The sequence below is a fragment of the Citrus sinensis genome, chromosome 3 (assembly GCF_022201045.2).
Source record: "Citrus sinensis cultivar Valencia sweet orange chromosome 3, DVS_A1.0, whole genome shotgun sequence".
In the NCBI taxonomy this organism is placed as follows: domain Eukaryota; kingdom Viridiplantae; phylum Streptophyta; class Magnoliopsida; order Sapindales; family Rutaceae; genus Citrus; species Citrus sinensis.
In genome coordinates this window covers 5,038,424-5,053,733 of record NC_068558.1, presented here as the reverse complement: position 1 = coordinate 5,053,733, position 15,310 = coordinate 5,038,424, and the positions used below count along the sequence as shown (strand labels likewise).

At 34.5% G+C, this 15,310-nt stretch overlaps 2 protein-coding genes across 4 annotated transcripts; one reads left to right on the top strand and one right to left on the bottom strand.

Moving 5' to 3' along the window:
• The first annotated feature begins 5,150 nt into the window (after positions 1–5,150).
• LOC127901434 (G-type lectin S-receptor-like serine/threonine-protein kinase LECRK3) lies at positions 5,151–8,402 on the top strand. Of its 2 annotated transcripts, XM_052438750.1 has the most exons (2): positions 5,151–7,548; positions 8,035–8,402. In XM_052438750.1, the coding sequence occupies exons 1-2, from the start codon at positions 5,199–5,201 to the stop codon at positions 8,130–8,132; spliced, it is 2,448 nt and encodes an 815-aa protein (XP_052294710.1). In that variant the 5' UTR covers positions 5,151–5,198; the 3' UTR covers positions 8,133–8,402. The 2 variants fall into 2 exon arrangements, with proteins under 2 accessions (XP_052294710.1, XP_052294711.1); XM_052438751.1 differs by lacking the exon at positions 8,035–8,402 and having other exon boundaries at positions 5,152–7,986.
• An 850-nt stretch (positions 8,403–9,252) lies between these two features.
• LOC127898706 (ubiquitin carboxyl-terminal hydrolase 3-like) lies at positions 9,253–13,286 on the bottom strand. Of its 2 annotated transcripts, none has more exons than XM_052438758.1 (9): positions 13,128–13,286; positions 12,595–12,726; positions 12,457–12,495; positions 12,074–12,179; positions 11,813–11,871; positions 11,601–11,675; positions 10,636–10,684; positions 10,431–10,507; positions 9,253–9,648 (listed from the first exon to the last, which is right to left on the bottom strand). In XM_052438758.1, the coding sequence occupies exons 1-9, from the start codon at positions 13,200–13,202 to the stop codon at positions 9,640–9,642; spliced, it is 621 nt and encodes a 206-aa protein (XP_052294718.1). In that variant the 5' UTR covers positions 13,203–13,286; the 3' UTR covers positions 9,253–9,639. The 2 variants fall into 2 exon arrangements, with proteins under 2 accessions (XP_052294718.1, XP_052294717.1); XM_052438757.1 differs by having other exon boundaries at positions 9,253–9,655; positions 13,128–13,285.
• Positions 13,287–15,310: the final 2,024 nt, after the last annotated feature.

Below are 15,310 nucleotides of genomic sequence, written 5' to 3'. Positions count from 1 at the left end.
GGCCCTGCTCACCAGTTCTGCTTATTTTCAATTGAAAACACATTACTTTTTATTGAGAAGTGAACTGCAAATCTAAATTTGTAGTTGAATATGACATATCAGTCTTGGGTTTCAGGACTGGATGATATGTCGGTTATATGACACAAGTGAGCCGTATGACAAGCCTGGTGAATCAACCAAATGAATAAGTTAAGCACGTGATATTGCACATGCTTTACTTATTCTAAACGACTGAAGAAAGCTGTGTTTTGAGTGAAGTTTCTACACGTATACTGAAGCCAGTTTGAATGGCTGTTAATGTTGTTGAGATCAACGGGAAATTTCTGGGTTTGTTGGTAACAAACCCAGGCCTGGTGAGCTAGTTTTTGGGGGTTGTTTCTAGAGCAATTCAGGCATGTATATAAGTAGTCTTCATTTCAATGTTGGGTGGTTGAGTGCGTGATAGTTTTCTTTGGCATCTTGTATCTTGTAAACACTAAATTAGTAAAGGCTCTTTCTCTCTTTCACAGTGGATGTAGGTCACTCAGTGGCTGAACCACTTAACCTTTTTCATATTGGTGTGAGATTGTTTTCTCTGTTTTCTTTTGTTTGATATCTGTTGATTTCGATAAGTAATTCCACACAGCATTGGTTGATCTTAATTAGTTCTTTGATTAAGGCTAAGTCGAGTGGATCTTGGGGGATTGAGATTGGTTATTTGCTGGTCTTGTCCAACACTTTTAATATACGGTAGATATATATGTGTGTGAACTTAAATTTTATATTTAAATTGATGACGCAAATTCTAGCTCCTTAATCAATTATGTTGATGCTAAATTTCGGCTTCAAAGAACAAAATTATAATTGTAACACGATAACGTAGTCGTAATTGTAAAGTGTGCGAGTGTTGTAACTCTCAATAATCCTCAAATACTTAAGTCATATGTCAAAGACAAAGTCTTTAATGCAAATTTTAGATAATCAAATAAAGTAAAAAAATACTCCTAGTCGGTTTGGCAGAAAATGTTATAGCAAAGAGAAAAAATCATTGTCTCTCTTATCTCATTTTTTGGTAATTTTTGGGCGCTATATTAGGACTATTTTTCTTGCTCCTTCATTCTCAAAGAAGTGGTGCGAGTTTTGATTTGAATTTAAGATTGAGCTTAGCTTTGTGCAAATCTTGGATGCTTCTGGGATACTGCCTTTTTTCCATTCAATCACATATGTACTTCAACAGTCATGATAATAGGCTGCCCATGTGGAAAGAATTAAAGGGATAAGACACAATACTCCAAGGACGACAAAAACCTTATTGCTTTGTTAATACTATGGTTGGTAGTTATTGGACAAAAATATAACATGTATTAAATCTTAATTACGCACTTGTGGATGTGCATGAAAAAATAAATAAAAATATCAGCCTAGCATTGGAACAAAAATTTATTAGTTTTAGTTGTTGTTTAGGAGTTTATTAGATAATGAGTTTGGGAAATTTAGATGCTCCGTTTGGGCGGCAGCGAGGAACAAGCAAATAGTCTCATAGGAGTAGCTCAAAGCATTAAGCCAGCATACTTCGAGGATCTTTTGTGAAAGAAACAGAAATGGAGTTGTTTGGTGGCTCAAAAAATATCTCGGAGAATGTTCCAGATTTCTTATTTTTATTGCTTAAAACAAAATGTTACAATTACATTCAATTTATACTCACTGCTTAGGCATCATTATTGTAACTAATTCATAACTAACTAAAATGATTATTACGAGCTAAGTTTCAGTTAAGGTTGCGTTTGTTGTTTTATCTGAAATTTGAATAAGTCTGAATTTAGTTGAAATCTGAATAGGTCCGAATGACATGTTTGTTTTTTTCTTTTTCAACATTTGAAGAGAAAAATTTAAAAGCTCATAATTTGACATGAATATAATTTTAAGTGGTGCATATATTTGTTCTCCACAATTTATAATTTTCACAAGTTGATTAATTTGGTAGCATTAAAAAAATCTATCATTATTGTCTTAATTTAATTTTATAATAAAAGATATAATTATAACATAAACTTTTATTATAAAGTTACCACTGTTGTTTTATTTTTTATTCATCACAATGAAAATAATTTGATTTGTTTAATATTTTAGTTTAGTTAATGTTATTATGTGAATAAAAAATTAAAGCAATTTAAAAAATAACTTCAAGAATAATACAAAAAAAAATTAGTTTATACATAATATTGGAAATACATGAATTGTTAAGGGTATTTTTGAGATTTAAAATTAAAATATTTCATTTAGACTTTAGATAGAAGTAGACTTTTTTTAATTTTTCTATTCATATAAAATTGTCTGACAATAAGTGATAAGTTAAAAAATAAACAATCTAAAAAAAATTGAATTAAGATTTCAGATTAAAAAACAAACAACACTTAAGTATACACAATGAATTGTAACATGTTCAACAATTTATGCTAAGCTGGCAGTTGAGCTGTTACTTTGCTTACTATCATGTTACATCATAGACTTTTTAATCTTTCTCAGCTTTAGCTTCTCCTTCTTTTACTCTGTACAATGAGCTTCTTTAACATTTTGCATTATCTTTGATGACAAGCACACTTTTCTTTGAGAGGCAGCAGAAGATAAAACAACTTGTAATTAATTAATTAAAATTAAAACACAGTGTACAAATGATAAAATTTTTAAAAAGATGAAATCTTAACATTAGGTGAACAGAGGGGGTATTTTAAAATCAATCAGACGAATAGTCCTAACGATGATGATGTCGGTCCAAAGATTTGACGACAGGACGTCTGTAGGAGAGAACTAAGGCGACACGTCATATAAATAATAATAAATAATAAGAATAAAGACGATAGTCGTCTACGATTTCAATAAAGAAAGGACAACTTTTCGAGACAAAGCTCGCGAAATTATGAAGGTCGCCGACTTCGCTGCCTTGTGTATCTGGTATTATATTTACCCATTACCAAATTAAGAAGCTTGTTTTAATTGATGGATGTGAAGTTATTCTTTCTGTCAAGGTGCGGGGCAGCATGGCGGTTTCGAGAGGTAGGTTAAGTTCATAAGCCATCCGGGTGATTTCGGTTTTGTAAAATGATGATGTTAGTCATTAGAGCATCTGATGAAGGAGTTTTTTGGCTGCTGGCCACTTATGCTATTGCGAAAGAATCAAAGAAAGTAACAAAAGCTGCATCTAGACAACTTTAAACTAATAAGATTGTAGTTGCATCTAAAACATTATCAGGATGCGTATTGAATATGCATCAAAGCTAAATTCTTTTTTTTTTTTCTGGGGGTGGGGGGTGGGCCCTGAAGAAAAGTTTATTGCCATAATAATAATAATCTTTTTTTTTTCTGGTCTGAATAATAATAATAATAATCTGATTCTATAAACTTGTAAATGAATCTTGGTTGGCAATCAATCTGGTTTCCGACTGAAAAATCAATAGGCCATGAATCCAAAAGGCCAACTTTCTCTTTTGATTTGTGCATGTGGGACCCGCATATGCCCAATTATTTTTTACCCCCCAAAACAAGCTGTCGGCATGTGTACGAAGACCTTTGGAGCAGTTTGGTGATATTGTGATTTTTTTTTAACTTTCTCTTTCGATTTGTGAATGTGGGATCCGCATATGCCCAATTATTTTTTACCCCCCAAAACAAGCCGTTGGCATGTGTACGAAGACTTTTGGAGCAGTTTGGTGATATTGTGATTTTTTTTAGGTAAACCCTATCTTACATGCATGTGGGACCCGCATATGCCCAATTATTTTTTACCCCCAAAACAAGCTATCGGCATGTGTACGAAGACTTTTGGAGCAGTTTGGTGATATTGTGATTTAAAAAAAAAAAACCGGTGATATCGTAACTCTTGAAATAATTATTTTTAACAGTATTATAAAAAATAATTTATTATTAAGAGATTAATTAAATATTTGATAAATTTTATTTTTAAAAGTGTTGTAGATTTTAAAAGTATTTTAATAAATCTTATAGTTAATTTATTTTTTTACCTCAATGTATAATAATAATAATAATAATAATAATAATAATCTCTTTAAAGTTAATAATTTTATTTTTAATTAATAAGAATAATTTTAGATTTTTATAATATATAAAACTACTTTTCTAAATTTATTATAGGATGAGGTGATCTTATCAAATTTAGTTTCTAAAATAAATTATAAAATATTAAAATTAACTTTTAAAATCTCTTTAGATCTTCCAAAAATAATCTAAAAATTAATTTAGAACTAATTGGCGATTTGGAATCGAGCTGAATTAATGCTGTGATATCTACACTAATTGATTTAGCCATCATGTAGAGAGGGGGCAGCCGTTCATGACCATTGACTTTGAAAATGAAAAATTTTACGCGTTTCATTCGTGTACGTATAATGAGCAATTCCCCGAAACAAACATGATTACGTTGTTTCACGAATTAACCGTTCCACGAAGTGACTCAAGTGAACCACATTATTGCAAATACCAAACAAAGTGTATGTAATTTTTTTTATTACATGAGACTATTACTCAAAAATAAAATTTATATTACATGAGATTACAACTGATATTTATAAATTAAATTATTTATAGGGTTAGTTTATATCAATTCTTATAAAAACTGTCTAGATTTTTATCTTCTCTAATATTCAATAAGCATCTATTTCACTTTTTTTTTTTGAAACTGATTAAGCATCAGGTTACTGCATTACACAGATATATATACAACTGCTATGACAGCAGGTCATTACACTGATATTTACAATCAGATATATATACATGAGACTTATATTATTACATTTTTATTCTATGAAGTACATGCTCATCCCAAATACCCCTCACGGAGGCATTTCGCAAGGGAGAAAGACGTTTATAGAAATCTCCACACAATTATGTTTAATTGGAGGAGGTTGAGTCCATGGGGACTCGAACCATTGCCCTCAAAGTCATGCTTAACTTTGAGGGCAATGGTCCACCACTGGGCTACAAGCCCAAGTGGCAAGCATCTATTTCACTTAAATTTCAAAAAAGAGAAAAATGTTTAATTGAGGAAGGAAATTAAACTGGATTTGAACTCATGACTTTACAATTGTGTGGTATGAATTCGGCTAAAGCTTAGTGGCTTAAAGTGCGTGTAATTGACTAATAACAAAGCACCATCTTGTTATAGTAAATGCAACCCTTCTTTGCAATTGCAATAACAACCTGCCATGGATTCTTTGGCTCTCTCTTGTCTTATCTTGCTTTCTCTTCCACTGCTACCATTTTTATCCGCTGCCAACATACCTTTGGGTTCAACTCTATCAAGCACCAGCAACAACTCTTCATGGATTTCACCTTCAAGGGATTTTGCTTTCGGATTTCGCCAACTAAACAACAATTCGGATCTTTTCTTGCTTGCCATTTGGTTCAACAAAATACCTGAAAGAACCATCATTTGGCACGCCAATGAAGACAACCACCCAGTCCTAGCTCCCAGAGGATCAACACTTGAACTTACTGCCACCGGCCTTCAGCTTAAAGATCCTGGAGGCCAAGCAATATGGGATGAAAAGCCCAACAAAATTGTATCCGATGCTGCCACGCTTGATACAGGTAATTTTGTGCTTATAGCCTCTGGTAACAATTCCGATTACGCTTGGCAGAGTTTTAAAAGTCCAACAGACACCATCTTGCCTACCCAAATATTAGATTTGGGTAGCGTGTTGGTTTCCAGGCTTACAGAAACCAACTTCTCCAAAGGCAGATTTGAGCTCCATTTTTCAAATGGAAGCCTTCTGCTCATTCCTGTGGCCTGGCCAACCCCATTCCAATACAAAAGTTATTATACCAGTGATACTTACAGCGCTAATTCTTTTGAGTCTGGTCATCAGCTGGTTTTTAATGAGTCAGCTGACATATACATAAAAAAAAATAATGGTCAAATTGTTCAATTGCCACAATGGAATAGACTATCTCCTATTGCGGACCACTATTTTCGAGCAACATTGGATTTTGATGGAGTATTCACAGAATATGCTTATCCAAAGAATTCTGCTCCTAACCAAAGCTGGTTTACTATACGTCGTCTTCCTAACAACATTTGCACTGCTATATCTGATGAGTTCGGTAGTGGTGCCTGTGGCTTCAATAGCTACTGCTTACTTCAAAATGGGAGACCTTTTTGTGAATGCCCTCCAGGGTATTTATTTGTGGATCCAACTAACATATTTAGTGGTTGCAAGCCAAATTACTCGCAAGGCTGTGGACCAGATGATGGATCTAGAAATGCAGAAGAGTTGTATGAAATGAGGGAACTCGCTAATGTAAATTGGCCTTTTGGAGATTATGAAAGGTTGGAACCTTATGATCAAACAGAGTGTGAAACATCTTGCTTGCATGATTGCTTGTGTGCTGTTGCAATATATAATAATGCTAGACAATGTTGGAAGAAGAGATTCCCCCTTTCCCTTGGGACCTATGACAATGCAGGAACAGGATTTACAAAAGCTCTCATCAAAGTAAGGAAAGGAGGTTTTCCTGTTGATTTTGATGGCAATACTTGTGGCAAGAAAGGAATACCAATCTTACTAGGAGCACTTCTATTAGGTAGCTCTGTATTCTTCAATGGACTTTTGCTACTGGCAATATCTCTTCTCGTCTTTGTGTGGCGCAAGAGAAAAGATGGAAAAAAGGTCCAACGTTCAAGTATTTCCGAAACAAATTTGCGTTTCTTTTCGCTCGCTGAACTCAATGAAGCAACAAATGGGTTCGAGGACGAACTAGGGAGGGGTTCTTTTGGCATAGTCTACAAAGGTGTCCTCAAATCCGCTTCAGGAAATGCTGTAGCAGTCAAGAAATTGGACAAGTTGGCACAAGAAAGGGAAAGGGAATTCAAAACTGAAGTGAGTGCAATCGGCAGAACACATCACAAGAATCTTGTCCAGCTACTTGGATTCTGTGACGAAGGTCTTAACCGGCTTTTAGTATATGAATTCATGGGGAATGGCACCTTGGCTAACCTACTTTTTGCAATTCCAAGACCTGACTGGAGTCTAAGAGTCAGGATTTCCCTGGAGATTGCAAGAGGGCTTCTGTACTTGCACGAAGAATGCAATATTCCCATCATCCACTGTGACATAAAGCCTCAAAACATACTTCTAGACCAAGATTTCACTGCAAAAATTTCTGACTTCGGATTATCCAAGCTGTTACTCTCTGATCAGTCTCGAACGCGCACCGTGATCAGAGGAACTCGAGGATATGTGGCTCCAGAATGGTTCAAGAATGTACCTGTCTCGGCCAAAGTGGATGTTTACAGTTTCGGTGTTGTGTTATTGGAAATCATTTGCTGTAGGAGAAGTGTGGAGATGGAACTGGAGGAAGAAAGAAGTGCAATACTAACAGATTGGGCTTATGACTGCTATGTTGAAGGAAGACTAGATGTTTTGGTTGACAATGATAAAGCAGCTATGGCTGACAAATCAAGGGTGCGTAAATGGTTGATGACAGCACTGTGGTGCGTTCAAGAAGATCCACTAAAAAGGCCTACAACGAAGATGATCGTGCAAATATTAGAAGGTTATCTGGAAGTTCCTAGTCCCCCAATGCCCCCACTTTATTCACTGCAGTTAACTGAAAACTGAAGCCACTAGTAACTAGCAAGTGCATTTTACTATAATTTTATATGTAAACGTTTATGGTACATTTGTTCTGTATCCTAAACCAGTTGGGGGGATTGTTATTAGCTTGTTTAAGTTTTATATATTGATAGAATTTCAAAAAAGAAAAAAAAGGCTATAATAAAAAATGGAAATTTCATTTTTAAATCACTTGATGTTTATCCTCAAATCAATTTTCAGCTGAAAAAAAAAATAAAAGAAATGAAAAGTGAGAATACATAATTTTAATTATTTACCGAGATTGTCACTTTCCCTCTAGTAGAAATCAACTTTTATTACCTCGTCCTAATGTTTTCATAACGTCATGTCCCATCTAGATATAAAAAGTTAACAGAATACTAATTTTTTTTTCTTTCTTTGGATGCATGGCCATGGGATTGCAAAGTCGAAGGGCAAGAAGAGTTTCAGAGACTAATGGATACCAAAACATGCAGGCCAACAAGCTTGCTGTGGAGCCAAAGAAAGATACCAAGGTTGGAGTGAACAGGAAGCCTGGTAAGAGGATGGTTGAGATCGAACCGAAGCTCAATATTGAAATCAAGCTCTTGAAACTCGCAAATAAGCTTGTTGAGCGCGATTGCAACAATACAGAGATAGGTGAGACGCTCAAGGAGACTAGGAAGAAGTTAGAAGCCGATTCCCTCACCCTCTTGCCAAACAATTCACGGATTACCACCATATTTATTTAGGCCTTTGTTTTGCTGTTTCATAACTTTGATTTCTTTTATATATAAAAATTAAGGCTAATGCTAAGTTACATGCACGTACCTTACAACTCTCTCACATTTCATGTAACATACATAACCCACAAAAACCACATAAATTATAAAACTCACATAAATTATAAAACTCACATAATTATGTGGTTCTTATAAATTATATATGTTACATAAAATGTAACATAGTAAAATCCCTCAATTACTACCAGGCCTAACCCTCCGAACAGATCATCATCATCATCATGACACTTTGTGAAGGAAATTGGACGGGCCCATTTTCTTTAAATGCAACTACTAACTCGACTGCAGCTGTTGATGGAGAAATACTTTTCAAGGCCCTGCACGTGGTGAGCTTTCTTTATGGAAACAGAGAAGTTTGTGGGCCCGGCATCCGATATGGGTTGATTTGGAGTTGCAGGTTCACGGGCCACGAACGTGATCAATTGATCATAATTCATACATTCATTCACTCGTACTCATACTCACACACTTATTGTCCTTTGTGGGGACTTCGCCAACAATTTTGATTTCGTCGGCAGTTGTTGCTACCCTTAATGCGCAACTCGTGAGAGATCTTTCTCTTCTTCTTCTTCTTCTTCTTTTTTTTTATTTTTTATTCTTTTGCTTTCTTTTTTCTTTGACAAATTTAAAGAAGCTTCGTACTGATTTTCAATTTCCTCCTATGGTTTGTCAAAACTACTACTTAGAAATTATATTTACCACATTTTTTTAATTTTAATTTTTCTTCATAGCTATATGCTTTTGTTTTTTCTTTTTCTTCTTTTTCCCTCACATAAACTATAACTGTTAACCACCTCACTCAATACCAAACGAGGTCTTAATAATCTTGGTGATGTTTTAATCGGTAGAGAAAAGGATAAGCCTTGTTTCCAAATCCAAATTTGTTCACCCATTTAAATTTAACATCAGCAGAAAATGTAGCATAACATGCATTGTAGGGCTAAGAGTCATGCTGGCACTCCCAAGGTGTAAAATGAATCTGCTCTAAAACTGAAACATAGCAACCAGAATTAACATGCTGTACCATCTGAAAGTAAAGCCACCTAAGTCGACCTACAACCATCACTGAACTAGTTTGTTTGCAGCATATGTGGATGTGCACAAACTGAAAACCGCAATAAGAAGCTTTATCATTTGCAGGAACTTAATAAGCTCAGATTCTCAACATTAAAATGCACCTCAAGCTTTCTTCGAAAAGGCAATTACATTGAAGTTCAGTGATTCAGGATTTTTCTGGATCATGCCCTTTATCACTTTAGCTGCATCCTGTAAAAAATAAATAAATAATAGATAATATTAATAATCAAAATTGAGAGTAAAGTACATGTGAAATACTATGTAAGAAAACTGCCAAAAAAGAGCTACAACCGAGGCACGCTCACTTTCTGCTTAAGGTTAAAGATGAAAAGACACATTAGCAAGTTGAACCTCCTTGATTGTAGTTCATTAGACAGAAAGATGCTTATCCAATCAGGATAAAATTTGTTATACTTGAAACCCAAAGCCAAACCCAACCTTGTGCAACAACTCTAACCCTAGCCCAACAAAGATATTGATGGTATAAACTTGCTTCAGAGATAGCCCTACAGGGTAACCAATATTTCTTCTCTCCTTTTTTTTTAAAGAAAAGTTCACTTAGTTTTAGCCCTGTTTGGTATTAAGGCGTCGCAGCTTTTAAACCACAGCTATTGTAGAAAAAAATTATAGCTATGGAATAAAAATTAATAGTGTGTAGTAATGTTTATTTTTAAATAATTATTTTGACAAAAATAGTAAAAATATTATCGATTTTTCATCATTCAAATCAACTTAACTTCAAAATCATAGTAGTTAGTATTTCCCAAACACTTAAGATTTTAAGATACAGCTGTCCAACCTCAATACTAAATATGACCTTAAGACTATTGATGCCTTTTCATTTTCTTATATTTTTTTCTTTCTCAGATCCAAAACTGAAGAATTTCTTTATTTTTGCTTCTTTTGGGATCTAAGAATCTAAAGAGGGTAGAAATACACAGTTTTATAACGCCAATGACCATACCAGCAATAAGCTGCTTGGAGACGAAGCACCATGGGATATTGGCCCCGACTTCCCTCCATCAAGTTCATAAAGTTCCCCTACATAGAAGATTTTGATAAATACAAAAGCATAGATAGAATTTCTCAAAAGCTGGTTAACAGCTGAACATTGGCTAATCAATATGAGAGGGAAAAAAATAAGTCAACTATCGAAAGGAAGCATGTACCATCCACACAGGTGAAGCAGATAAAATGATCATTCACGTCATCAGTAGCCTGTAAATAAGAAAATGGTAAGACAAATGAGGATAAACCAATTGCAACTTACGATATTAAACTAATTGGAGCTTACGATGTTATACATCATTTGATAACTAGGAAAAAACAGAAGGAAACGGAAAAAAAGAAATTGATTGACGAACTCTTACCAATTAAAAAAAAAATAAGTTAGGGGAAAAATTATATTGATTGGCGAACTCTTAATTCCACTTTTTTTTGGGGGGGGGGGGGGGGGAACCAATGGTTCTATAGCCAGTAAAGTATATCCTCAACCGCCAGTCCAGTGCATTTAAATCTACATTTTGAAGCTGAGCATGAAACTTCACAAAGACGGCGATCAACACTGGTCAACTTTTCATGTCACCTTGTATATAATAACTGCTAAGAAAGTAATTTGACCCGAAAAATCACATTTTCACAATTAGACTCCTACAGTCCAATCCAATAGAATACTGTAGCACCCAAACCTTACTTGATAGTGCCAAATAAAACAATAAGATATTTCTTAGAGCCAGCTTCTCATGGGAATTTATAATGGGTCCTTTAGAAATTAGTATAATTCGTAGTTCATATAGAATCACACTCACATGGATTATTAACCTATACACACAAAAGCATGAGGGTTGTAATCACTACCACCACAAATATGAACCAGCAATTTTCACTTCCAAAATCCCAGCTTTATGAGAATGTCTAATTTAACAGCTAAGCTTCCATTTGGTCACAAAAGCAATACATTTTAGACAAATTTTAGCTTATATTCTCACGAAGATGTAATGCCCAACCATATGATTAAGCTGATATTCTCACGAAGATGTAATGCCCAGCCATATGATTAACAAATTTTAGCTGATATTCTCATGCCGTACTAGTGTCCTTACTGATTATAATGCAAACAAGCATGTGTAAATACCTCTGTGTCACCAGCTGAAGCTGCTACCGAATGAGCAACTTCCATTTCCTTATCATTCTCAAGAAATGCTGCACGCTGCAGAAAGAATATGAAAAACTCATAGCAATTAGAAGTGAGAAATGAGAGGCAATAAACAATATTATTCAAAGTCAACAGATAACTCCAGGGGTGGGAAAAAAGGAAAAGCAGAAATAGAACCAAGAATGAATCACCTCTTGTGGATCCAAGTTCGCTGTGTACTTGTAAAATTTATCGAAGAATGAATCAGCTTCTGCAATAACAAGAAAAAATGTAAAGGGAAGCAATGTACATGACAATACAAACAAGCACTTGGCTGATAACTATGAGCATTTAGAGGTACCTTGAATGCAAGAAAAGCTGAAAGCATTACTAGCATTTCTAAAGTATTTGTATTGCCAGCACCACTGCTACACTAGCAACACTCAATTAAAGGAAAAGTAAGCACAACTTACGAAACTTGATTTCCGAAGTGACGTTCCCAACAGCATGAAGAAGTCCAATTGTTCCACAAGCATTTCCAACAGTTTGCTTCATGAAATAAACATTCTTGCTAAATTCCTACAGAGAGAAAAAAATGAGGAAAGTGGAGTGAAGTTGTGCTCCACAAATAGAAGTGAACAACAACACCGGCTGCATTTGCTCAGTTAGAAAACAAAAACAATTGATCAACCATGATAAGAGGAAAACCAAGAGACTTATAACCAAAAAATAACAGAGAGGATGGAAAATATATTAGATATGTATGTATTCATAATTAAAAAGAGATTATTTATGATCAAGAACAGCATAATAAAGCAAAAGTAACTACATCCTATCATCACACATTCACACTCACCTTTTTGTCATTGTCCTGCAACCTTCTTTCTTCTTCACTCTGAAGAAATCAAAATTTGAAAAAAAAAAAAAATCAGCAAACAAGTATATACTCGTAAAGCATACCAAGTATAAAGAAACAAATTTGGTTTTAACAGACCTGTGCAGTTAAGGGATAAAGAAACAGCACAGCAAGAACAGGTTGCGGAACCATTGCCAAGAGCTCATCATCCAAGCCATACACATCATAGCACTCTGCCTCCTCAGCTGGAAGACCAAGGCCACAAAGGAACTACTAAATAAAAAAATATGAAGTAAACTAAACTAAGAATACTCTTCACAAACAGAATAAACCTCTATCTATGTGGCCATTTTTTTTTAAAGTAATAAAAGCAACAACTCATAACCATAGATAAGCAGTTCAATAGATACTTTCTTTCATTTTTCTCAGTAAACAAAAAGGGTGTCTTTCAAACAACTTCCAGAATCTATCAAATTTCAAATTAAAAAAAAAAATAGAAAGGAAAACCAAAAGACCAAATAAAAAAATCACTCTTCGAAATTGTTTTGCGATTAATAACGATAATACAAAATTCATTTCAATTCTCTTCTTTGGTGAACAAACAGCGGATGATCTATAAACTAAACGAGAAAACCAAAAAAAAAGAAAAGAGAAGAAAAGTAGAATAATACCTGGTTCATGATATCGGGATTAGCTTCAAGAGGAAGCCACCTCTTAGCTGAAGGACGCTCGTCTACTGCTGCCATTGTGCTTTCTCTTTAGCTAGATCAGAAGAAACACCGAATAAAAAATAATGTCGTTTCCTCTTCCTTATTCCTTTTATATAGGTTTCGTGAACCTTTTATTTCTGCGGAAATATTATCGGTCTGACAAAAATACCCCGTCTTTATTTATAAATGGTTGGAAGCGAACGCCAGCCATCAGGACACAGGTGTTCGAGTTTTTACGGAAGAACAAATAATAATAATAATTGTTAAGTTTAAATCTAAATTATGAAACTGAAACAAATAAACAATACAACGTCAGCGGCGGCCGATGTTAAATTAATGAAATATAATAGTTGATGACAATGATAAAAATTAGGCTACCACAAAATATACAGCTTCAAGCCACCCATGAAGCTGGACCGATTCGGAGGAAGCGGAATCTAGAATGAGAGTTCTACGGCTTTGGTACTGATGAAACCGAGAAGTGTTGATGTTAACAATATTTTCAGAGATTAATAAATTTAAAAGTGGCTGCGAAGGTTTGCACCAATGGGTTTTAGATAAATTATTTTAAAAAGTATATTTCATCCCATCATTGACCTCGAGGTAGTGAAAACCATACTATTTAAAATGATTTTTTTCTTTTTTAAACATAAATGAAAAGGTTTGAAATAAATAATTATTAAAATACGTGATATCTATTTGTAATTTTCCCAACAATTTTCATTCAAATTGAACAAGTTTTTGTTTCCTAGGCGAAGCTCCACAATCTTGAGCCAACTTAGAGTTACTCGTAGGTGATAAAGGACTAACTTCTTCCATGAACTTCTCTTTGAAGTCTGTCGCATGGAACGAGTTTGTTTGAGGTTTATCCTTCTCACTGCTTGAAATTCCATGACACAGAACAAGCTTCTTGGGACAATTTTAGCTCCAATTTGGAGATTGAACCTTCATCATCAAAGCTTAGTTCTCTAATATCTTTGGATGGACTCGTGACATTGCTTTGCTGTGCTTTACCTTCCAAGATGTCTTTAAAAGTCTTATCTGAATGTATCTTATTCTGAGAAGACGAACTTCTCTTCCCTCCAATCCTATCAATTCTCTGCAACACGACCACAAAAGTTAAAATATGACTTCCACAAATATGTGAAATGCTTTCCCTCCTTAATAACAATTTTAATTTTCTTTTGGAACAAGGAGATAGACAGATACAGAAAGTGTACCTTACAAACCTGTTTCTGCTCGCGAACTTCAATAGAGCTATTATGTCTTGTGAAATTATAATGCTCTTTCTCCTCATCAACCTTTTCATCTCCACTTCTAACTTTTCTAATTATGGTCAATTTCTCTTCTGTCTCTAAATCGCTATCTTCAACAACAAATTTCTCTGGTTCCATTTCTAAATGAAGCGAATCTTCAAATTGATCACTTGTACCCAATACAGGAGATTCATGTGCATAGCTTGAGAACCAATTTTTGACATCAGGAGGTTCTAACACAAATTAAAAAGAAAAAGGGGACAGTTACTTGTGCAAAATTACTGAACGACCAAATATGAATTTTCAAAGTCAGTGATACTAACCTGTAAAGACAGTAGATGGATCCGGAGAATCCAAAATCTGAATCAACATCAATGTGTTAGATGTAAGAAACTTAGCCCTTTGCAGCTGGCTTTTACAGCTGTTCTATAAATAGTTGTGAAAGTAAATAAATAATGTCTAGTTACAAGAGATAATGTTGGACACGCCTTTTTATTCATAACCAAGAAAAGGAAAAAGAATGCCAAAAAGGCCAAAGAAATATAATCATAATTTTACCTTAATTGAGGACTTTTCGTCAGGCTCATCATCTCCTAAAGAACTATCACTCTTAACATCAATTTCTCTAGTTGCCGCCATATTCTCTTGTCCATTATGGCGTTCTCCCACAAGAGACCCTTCTTTTTCACATTCACTTCCTTCAGAAACAGAATCTTGAACATCATCATTCGTATCCAATACAAAAGATTCATAAGCGTAGCTTGAAAACCAGTTTCCGATGTCAGCAGGCTCTAACAAAACAAGAAAAAATAAAAAATCACATCTTCTTGCAACCATCGAACATTCGAAACAACGTCATAAATGAACAATGAAAAGAAGCAACTCATA